The 9,834-nt window shown below is 43.5% G+C and overlaps 1 protein-coding gene across 2 annotated transcripts in view; it reads right to left on the bottom strand.

Moving 5' to 3' along the window:
- Positions 1-3,179: 3,179 nt before the first annotated feature.
- runx2b (RUNX family transcription factor 2b) overlaps positions 3,180-9,834 on the bottom strand; it is a 39,944-nt gene continuing 33,289 nt past the window's right edge. For both annotated transcript variants that reach the window (XM_069158592.1, XM_069158593.1), the window contains exons 6-7: positions 7,187-7,348; positions 3,180-4,364 (exon numbers count right to left, since the gene is read on the bottom strand). In XM_069158592.1, coding sequence (XP_069014693.1) covers positions 3,886-4,364; positions 7,187-7,348 — 641 coding nt within the window. In that variant the 3' untranslated portion in view covers positions 3,180-3,885. The remainder of the gene's footprint in view (positions 4,365-7,186; positions 7,349-9,834) is intronic.

Raw genomic sequence — 9,834 nt, 5'->3', positions numbered from 1 at the left:
CAAATACTGGCTCTAGAGAGGAACACCACAGGTTCTTCTCTTACACACTTGGAAGGGGAAGGGGAGGCAACGGGTGTTCAGTTGGCTGCAATCTGCTATCTCACCAGGAGATGCCACTAAATCCTACACACTGCTCCTTTAAGTAAAAGAACGCAAGTGTTACTGTACTACTGACTGATATATTATTATATATGACATCATTAGATTATTAATAGTGAAGCATCAGTGTGTGAGCAGCATGTTACTGTTTTAGTTCCTGCAGATGGAGCTAATTTGAACTACTCTATATTCAGTTTTATATCCAGAGACCGCAGATAAATCTGAGGGGTCCTCAAACAATTATTGAGACTTTCTCTCTAATCTTTGATTTTTGCAGAACTATTGGATCATGAAATATTTTTTGAAATGACACCATGTGAGACGTTTTGAGGGAATAATCACTGTTTGGTGGAGCTGTTAACAGCTCATAGACATCTGAAATGTGACTCTGACTACATACTGATTCATGTTAATGTCAGGAGATAATCTTTGACAATGTGTTGTATATTTTAAAAGCTTGTGTATATTATCCATTGTGTCAACTCTTCATCTGATAAGTAATTAAAGCTGTCAGATAAATGTTGTGGAGTACATAGTGCAATATTTCCCTGTGCAGTGCAAATATAAGGTAGCATCAAATAGAAATACACAAGTAAAATTCAAGTACTTCAAAATTCTACTTAAGTACAGTACTTGAGTAAATGTACTTAGTTGCTCTCCACCACTGCTTGTTATGATGTCACAAATCAATGGACATAAATACATGCGAGTACCTCAGATTTAAGGAAAGCACAGTAAAATATCCAGTAGATAAACGTAAAACCATCATCGACTGATCATCATTCATTAAGTAATAATAAGCAAAAAAAATTATGGAGGGGAGAGGACCCAATCATACTTACACATGACCTTTCAAATTCGACAAAAACTGTGATTTCGGCGGAGAGACGAGATTAAGAGTAGAAATTAAGTTACAAAATTCCTATTTTATTCTTAAAATAAACAAAATGTACAATCACAATGCCAATTTCACTCACTGTTGTCAGGTCTTGTTTGTCCCTTAAAAAAAAAAAAAAAAAAAGAACAACCTTACGATCTTTATGAAACGTACCAGCAAAAATTGAATGGAGTCTCCATTTCCTGACAAGTGTTCATGAGAAGAAGCATAGCAATAGAAATAACAAGTAAACTTTACATAAGAGGAAGGTAAAGTACAATTCCTGGATATCATACACGTTGATCATTAAATAATACAAGGTTTGTAATGACAGTTTGTACGCAACATTTCAACAAAAAAAAAGAAGAAAAAGATGAACCTCTGTTGTGTGAGGAAGAAAAAAATACAAACAGGAGACAAACAAAAGCAGATGAGGACAGAGCGGGATGTCAGTGCTGCGTCGGTGTGTAAACAGTTTTTAAAAGACCGTTTCCTGGTAAACGTCTGAAAAAGAAAGAAGCAGATGATGTAAATTCCCACAGACGTGCAGAGTTACTATGGAGACACTGGATATGAGTGAAACTGGGAAAATGCTCTAAAATGACAAGAAACTAAAAGCTTTTTATTTGCTTTCTTACGTTTGACTGCAGCAGCAGAAATAGTTTTCGTTTGGGCCGGAGCAGTCGGGGAAATGTAGTGTGACATGTTCAGTTCCATTAACAGAGTTCAGAACATCCTCTGCAGAGACTGCGTGCAAAAGCTTCAGTGAGAAGCTTGAAGTCAGATCCTTGGACAGGGCCTTGTTTTTCTCAGCTTTTTCAAATTGGGTTATTATATTACCTACATGCACTGAAAATGTATGAAAGGGAAAAGAAAGGATTTTTTTTTTTTTTTCAAACAACTGCCTTGTGAGATCAGATTCAACTCCAATGTAAATGGCTTGTTTGGCCAAGTGTTATCCATTCTGTGTGTGTGTGTGTGTGTGTGTGTGTGTGTGTGACTCCAGTGGCGTTATATCTGCACCAAGGACCAAAACCACGAGCCCTGCTGGCAGCCAGCCGCAAGTGCTGCTCGAAATAAAACAAGAAATAAGTGCTTCATGAAACAAACATACACAAGTCTCCCATATTTTTTGGTTACCAGTTTGCTGCCAGCAGCTGAATCCAATCACCATTTTTTTTTTCTTTTTCCTTGAACTTTGACGCTTTTTTGAATCTCACATAGTCATTTTAAAATCCAGACCTCCCCTCACGCTGGGGCCGCAGAGTGATTTTAGGCTGGGACATTAGTCGGGGGGAGGAGGGTACAAATCAATCTGGTGAACCATGCCAACAAAAGCAAAAAAAAAAAAAAAAAAAAAAAAAAGCAAAATAAAAATTGATAATAAATAAATGTCAGAGGGAATGGTCACAGTCTCCCGTGTCTTTAACTGTAAGATTTCCTTTTCAATCTCAAAGACTGAAAGAGAAATAAAACAATACAAACCTGTGTGTCACACACTAAGACAAACTTTTTCAAAGCTGTCTTTTGCACATGATATGAAAACTAAAATAGACATGGCGGGTTTAAGCTATAATCTTGACGGAGCTTTCAGCCCGGCTGGATGTGGAAAAAAGTAAAAGAAAAAGAAACGCAGATACAGCAAATCTGTGGGATCATCCGAGGATTATTCCAGTCCTGAGGAGTTCATGTATCACAAAGTAACCGAACCTTAAAGTCGGACCTGCTGCTTTAAAGTGCACCACCAGGCGTGGCACCGCTGTAATCATCTTTGGGCTGAGTGTCGGTTCGTGTGTGAATGTACCATTTTCTGATTTGGACGAGGAGATACTCAAGTATCTGTGTGCATGTCAGACGAGACGAAGTCAAGAAATCAAGAAGAATTTCCCCAAACGGATAATTATTCCCCCCCCCCCCCCCCCCCCATTGAAGCTCTCCCTCGTGGTATGTTGCCAAGAGGCACAATACGAGTTATTGCTCAATAAATACCGAAGGTTTAATTCGGAGCCAAATGTGTGTCAACGCCTAGCGAGGATGTGGGGCTCTTAATGTGTGGAGCCGTTAAACTGAAAAGTTACACCAGAAGAAACATGTTGCAATACTCTTTGGAAATTACATTTCATATTTGAAACGATGTAAATCTTTGGGTGCCACAGAAAAAAAAAAAAAAAAAAAAAAAAAAAAAAAAAAAAAAGTAAACCTCTCTTAAATTACCTATCAAAACAAAAAGGATTTTAACTTAGTCATATAGATGCATCAAAAATATTCAGATTACACTTCTTTGACTCAAGTTTCAAATACAATACATAATTTATGGCTTTATAAGTTAAAACGAAGAAAAAAAAACGCCTCAATCTACATCAACGTCTCACCCACAATATACAAGTTAAATTAATTGGTTTTAAAGCAAATTTACTGTCCACACCACTCAAAGTAACATATGTGTTACTCTTCTGACTTGCTACTCAGTGCTTAATTTGCATCTTGATATTGTCGTAGTACAAAAAAACATGCTCTGCAAAAAAGCCGTAATGAAGTACAAACACTATACAAAAGAGGCAGTCTTTTACAAATATTGTTGAAGCATCCCTTAGCTTGTGGAGTAGAATAAAAGTAAAAGTCTCATCCACTTGGGCCAAGTAAACCAAAAAAAAAAAATTGTCTTTCTCATCACTGCTGTGAGAATGACTCCCTTTGTAATGCCTTGGTCACAACACATTCCAGGAAGACAAGTTCGAACAAGTCTGGTCTCTTTTTTTTATTTTTTTTTTATCTCAGCCTTAATTTCCAAGCAAAAGGTAGAGATCGCTGATGAGAGCTCAAAAATCCCCTTTCCACTATAAAAAGGTTTTGTGCTTTCAAACCATGACATCAGTTGACTTCTTATCTGGCCGCCCCGCTGCCCTTCTTCAATATGGCCTCCAGACTGCTTCATCCATGCGGCCCCCCGGGTTGAGGACGGTCGGGGAGTTACTGTGGCTCCCGTCTCCGTCCACCCCTCCCTCCGTCTGGCTGGGCAGGTTGGGGTTCACCAGGGAGGTGCCCGTGGAGGCGCTAGTGCAAGGCGGGATCATGCGGGATGGCGAGCGGTCCCCGCCGGGAACCATGGAGAACTGGTAGGAGTTGGAGGAGGCGCCGTAGTAGAGATAGGGCGTGCTGCCGGTCTGGAAGGGTCCGCTCTGGCTCTGGGTGGAGCCCGGGTACGGCGGGGGAAGGTAGGTGTGATAGTGGGCGCTGCCCAGCGACATGGCCGAGGTGACGGGCGGCGTGTAGGTGAAGGTGGCCGGGTAGTGCATCCGAGGGCTGGAGAAGCGGGTGTCGGTGAGGGAGGAGAGGCCCGGGAACTGACGCTCGAACTGACCGGGGAACGGGCTCAGGTCGGAGGAACCTGAAAACACACACAGACATTTCTTCAGGACTGTCTGACATCACGGATATCATTATGACATCTCTTCACACAGTTTGTCAGTTCTGATTATGTGAAATGTGGCCTGGGCTCATAAACTATTTAGCACTTTGTCTTGTAGAGTAATTGAATTTAATAAATAAGTCCCTTGAGAAATTAAACAGTAGTAAACTGAGTCGTCGTTTCCAGCCAATGTATTAACCAATTTGGAGAAGCTAATGGATTTTGTGGGCACAGTTATGGAGAAGCATTTATCTTAAAATATTGTTACATTCATCAACTTCAGCCGTGTTTTTCACTCCAACTCCCGAGTTATGATAAAGCTAACAAACACTCCGTGCATCCATGTGCCTTAATGTGTTTACACCTCTGCATATTTACGTTGCTGAGCGTGTGTTGGTGCATGTTTATGTGTATCTCTATGTTGTTTATGCATGCAAATGCATGTATGTGTGTGTGCAGTCCGTTCGTCTGTGTGTGTGTGTGTGTATGTGTGTGTGTGTGTGAATACTGTATGCACATAAAAAAGCAGTTGGGATGAATCAGGAGCTGCACATGTGGAAACACTTTGAGCAGAAACAGTTTCCATGAGATCCATAATGAGGCAGGGCTGAGCTCTGATGTGGCTCCTCTCCTCGCCTCCCATCGGCTCCAGAGCGTGTGTGTGTGTGTGTGTGTGTGTGTGTGTGTGTGTGTGTGTGTGTCCGTGTGCACGCCGCGCGCGAGAGAGAGAGTCAAGAAGGAGCCGCTCCATCTCACCCTTCGTTCCTCTTTTCGCTTCATCCCTTTAAAAAATACCCAAAAACCACTAACTGGCTGCGGCGAGCTTCGCGCTGGGCGAAGAGTTTAAGGAGAATACGAGGTCCTCCCCCTCTCGCGCTCCCTCCCTCCCTCCCTCCCTCTCTCCCTCCCTCCCGTCTCCTCTTGGTGGTTTAAGTCCAGCCATGGCGCTCTTATCATAAATCACCAGGCGTCTTCCGTGTCACCATGTCTGCTGCGTGAGGACAGGGGGCGTTGGGGTAGAGGAGGGGGAGGAGGAGGAGGAGGAGGAGGAGGAAGAGGAAGAGGAGGAGGAAGAGGAGGAGGAGGAGGAAGAGGAGGGGGGGGGGCAGTGTTTATGTGCAGGGGAGGAATTGCGAAGCCGAGGTTTTGTCGCTAGCGTCAGATAGCATATGCTGCCAATTAAGGGCCTTTAAACTTCCTCTGTCCACGAGATGGGTTCGACTGGAATAGAAATGGTCGGTGATTGTCTCCGCTGTGGAGCAGCAGCGTGACCTCAGACATGACCGGCGCGCGCTTCAATAAACTCGCGACTTTTAACTTTTGGACCCGTTTTGTTTTTCTGCGCTCAAAAGCGGTCCCCCCCAGCGATGAGGAGCCAGATCGAACTTTATGAGCTTAAACGAAACCAGGGTGTGAAATATCTGGAAGAACCCCACAAACTGTGAAGCATCACTTCCGACTTCAGGTGTTTGACTCGACTGATGATCTTGTGCATCTCAGCAAATGTCACATTACAGCACAGGAGCTCGATTGTTTGAAGGTGTGCCGCGGTGTGTGTGTGTGTGTGTGGGGGGGAGGGGGGGGGGAAGAGGAGAGGTGGTGGGTGGAGGGGTGGGTGGGTGGGGGTGGGGTTTAGGGGAGGTGTGGGGGGGGGGGGGTGGGAGTTTGCAACCGGGAGCATCCATATCAGCTTCTGCTTGTACTTGTCGGTATGTTCTGCGGCGGGATACTGTTACAGAGCGGCCTGGCGAGGTGTCAACATGATCTCCAGAGATCTGAGAGCCTTAGTCACATCACTTAGGAGGCATTAAGCGCTCGAGGTGTGCGAGTGGGTAGAAGGCGGGAGGCGAGGTTTGAATCCCGCACGCGCTCCCGCACGCACATGTGTCACTTGGAGAACAAAGCCTGACGCTCAGGAGATGAAAGCTGAAGGGAAAGACCAAACTAATCAAAGCTGACAAGGCAGCTGGCTGGATTTTAAACCCTTTCTAATGCAGAGTCACACGGCTGCATTGCTTAATCACTCAACCTTGCTCGGGGCGTGCACGCACACACACACACACACACACACACACACACACACACAGACACACACACACACAGACACACACACACAGAGGAGGGTGTAATGTGTTAGCACAAGGAAACAGACAGAAAAAGTAAGGAAGAAAAAAAAATAAAACCCTCACATGGCAGTGAGTCAAACAGGTGTACGGGGGAGAAAAGTTGTCTGGCGGCATGTAGGGGTTTTAAAAAAGGAGCTTTCACATCGGGGGGAAAACAGAGACAAATTGGAACACAGATGCTGCCGTTACTGCAAACAGACTGGCTAATGCAATTACCCAGAATGCCTTGTGAGAGTGGCGTATCGCTGTAAAGACACTTTATTTGTCAGTCACGAGCCTGTTATTATCCCTGGGCCTGTTATTACCCATACTCCTCTGGGATCAAAGGCTTACAGCTAGGAAAAAAGGAAACAATCGCTTTTTTTTTTTTTTTTTTTTCCATCGCTGTCTGAGAGAGGCCGTCCAAACCGCTCTCTGGAGAGACAGTCAGACTCTGACAACATGCCTAATACCTCACGAGCAGCTAGCTGTGCCGTAATATTCTCTAAGAAGTAACTAATAGCTTGTTTTCATCTTAGTATGATCCTCTGTTTTTGTCTGAATGTGAACCCGTGTGTGTCTGTCTCTTCACCCCCCCCCCTCCCCCTTCTGACTGTTGTGTCTGACTTATATGCAGCAGATTTGGAATCATCCCGATGGGACGAGCAGACTGGGTGGAGTAGTCGTGGTTTCTACCTGGCAATCGTCTAGGCACGTCACTGATGGCTGGCAGGCCCGTGCCTCGGCTGGAGGAGAGGGGGGTGGTGGAGTGGACTGAGGGGGACGCCATGGGACTCAGGTAGGACGGATACGTCTGTTCATATGACCAGGGAGGAGAGGACTGGGACTGACGAGGGTCTGATGGGGAGAAATGGAGCGAGGGTGGGAAAGAGAAAAGGAAGGAAGGAAAATAAAAAGGAGCCCAGAAAGACAGGAAAAGAAAGAAAAAATAATTACCAGAGGCCCACAGGCTTGTTCAAATATTCGAATTTTCTCTGGCTAAAATTGGACAATAACAATCACAACAACTGTAGACATTATTAGAGTCGCTGTCTGTCAGGCTTGTGTTTCGAGTTAAGTATCAGTTGGGTGCGTTATGCAACATCCTCCATAATGACACATCTCATGTTTACCTTCGAAGAGAAGATCTTCCTGTTTGCCTTATAAAACATTGGGCTCGCAGCTGAGGCACAGAGAGCCTCGCTGGCACTCTCCCAGGGTGTAAACATACCGGCAGACAACCGCACCACACTTTAGTATTGTGTCTGTGCAGCAGCACAACAACAGGACGTTGATTGAGACTGGAGGCTTTATCATATACATATCTATGTATGTGTTACGATGAGATTTCTAATGTGATGTGATGTGATGTGGGCTACTTATGCATTTTCCAGGAGGTGCAAAGAAACATTGTAGAGCACCTCAGCTAATGGAAATAGAAATCAATATTTCATTAAAACATATATTTACTTGCGTTAGCTGTAACTTCTGAGATGTGACTGAGAGTGCACGAAAACGTCTTAGCACAGAGCAGAGAGATCTAATACGTGGCTAAAAAAACAAACGAGAGAGCAGCTCAAAATAATGAACAAACAGTTTTTATTGTTAGCAAAGAAAAAAAAACAACTAAATTATGGGTTGTATAAATGGTCGGAGCAGATCGCTGAATGAGCGGAGAAACAGTTGGAATTTGGTCAAAATTTGAGCCAGACATATTTCGATCAGCGGATTTATTATTCGATATTGACCTATCGCGATATTTGTTGTTGGTCGATATGAAAACTTTTTTTTTTTTTTTTACAGATCAGAATGCAGACAAAAAAAAAGGTTTGGGGGGTAAATTTTTAATTGCTCTATTTGTGTTTTGTTTTTTTGTAGTTATTGATACTGCATGGACAATTTCTTTTTTTTTATTCTGCCTCCATTACATATCTAAAAGTGTTTTATAACCACATTTGAGGGATCATTGCAAGAAATGGGTGTTTATTTATACTGTATGGGTAAAAAGAATATCAGCTGATATATTGATATCAGAGCTTTTCTACTCTCTAATATCGGGTCCCAAAAATCCAGCGTCAGTCGGTCTCTGGTTTAAATAGCCAATAGTAATAGATGTTGTCGATCCTCTCCAGCTCCAATTAATATGTTATGAAAATGCAAAGGCGACGAAACTAAACTGTTCAATTGTATGAAGACATTCGTATCCACTTTTATAAACTTAAGTATCTCTATTGTAATGTAACGCATTCTGCAAATGAAGCGGTACTTGAGTTCATCTGACAGGGCTGACAGGGCGCGTCACACAACAAACTGTGCTAATTATTAAACCCGCACCTTTCACAGGATGCTCAATTCAGATATAACACGCTGTTTAACCATGCCTCAAATGATCCACTAAATAGCACCACAAAAGCCACGCCAGAGAGTAACTAAGAGCTAAATGACGGCGCGTGGCGAGCCTCCAGAGGTGCGGGCCGATCGGGTGGCAGCGCATCCCCGAACCGTGAGAGATGCCGTTACCTTCTGAGATGGAGATTGATCGAGCAGCGGAGCAGAGACAGACAGACGATCTCGGAGGCAACGTAACACACCGCAACGGGCGTTTTTGTGGCACAACCGCTGGTCCCATGAGGATGTGGGGTTTGATATTTCACCTTACAAACAGTTACTGTAGCTCAGCTTCTTGCCCGGTAATTCAGTGATATGACGCTGTTCAGAATAAGTGCAGTGTGCTGATGGTCCTGTGAATCCAGTACTATATTTTCCCGGCAGTTTGGGTGTTAAATACATGATTAAAAACACAAAAAGTTTTGAACACTTTCAAACCTTTTTGTCCTTGTGTGCAAATATGAAATACAAGGCTGGATAATCTATCCGCAATCAATGCTGTGATATTATCAAGCATGTAATAACAATGAAGTGTGGTCTATGCATCAGACAAAACTCTTCACACCTATTGTGATGTCTTGTTTTGGCAATTTCTTTTAAATCTCAATTTGGAGCCTTTTATTTTGACTCGATTTCCCAAGATGACAGACACAGTACGATCATGTCATACAAAACGATCAGTGCCAAAATACGATGACACATTTCAAAAGAAACACGGCAACCTAACAGGTAAAGCCAAAAACATGTTTTTGACTCCGGATAAAAAAAGGTTTCATTGTTCAGTTCAGTCGGTATCATTTTACAGTCTGACTCCTCTCACAGACGACACATACTTCGAAACAGACTTTAAATGCCAACCACCTGTGCAGCAGAAGGGGGTGTTTGAAACTTCGCTTAACTCCCCCGAGGTCGGGATCAGCTAGCGAGCAGTAAGCTGACAGTGAATCAGCGCTTTG

The sequence above is a fragment of the Embiotoca jacksoni genome, unplaced genomic scaffold (genome assembly GCF_022577435.1).
Source record: "Embiotoca jacksoni isolate LCO1_2020_lvr unplaced genomic scaffold, fEmbJac1.0.p SCAF_23, whole genome shotgun sequence".
Taxonomy (NCBI): Eukaryota; Metazoa; Chordata; class Actinopteri; family Embiotocidae; genus Embiotoca; species Embiotoca jacksoni.
The sequence above is the reverse complement of the archived record's forward strand: the minus strand, read 5'-3'. Positions and strand labels throughout refer to the sequence as shown.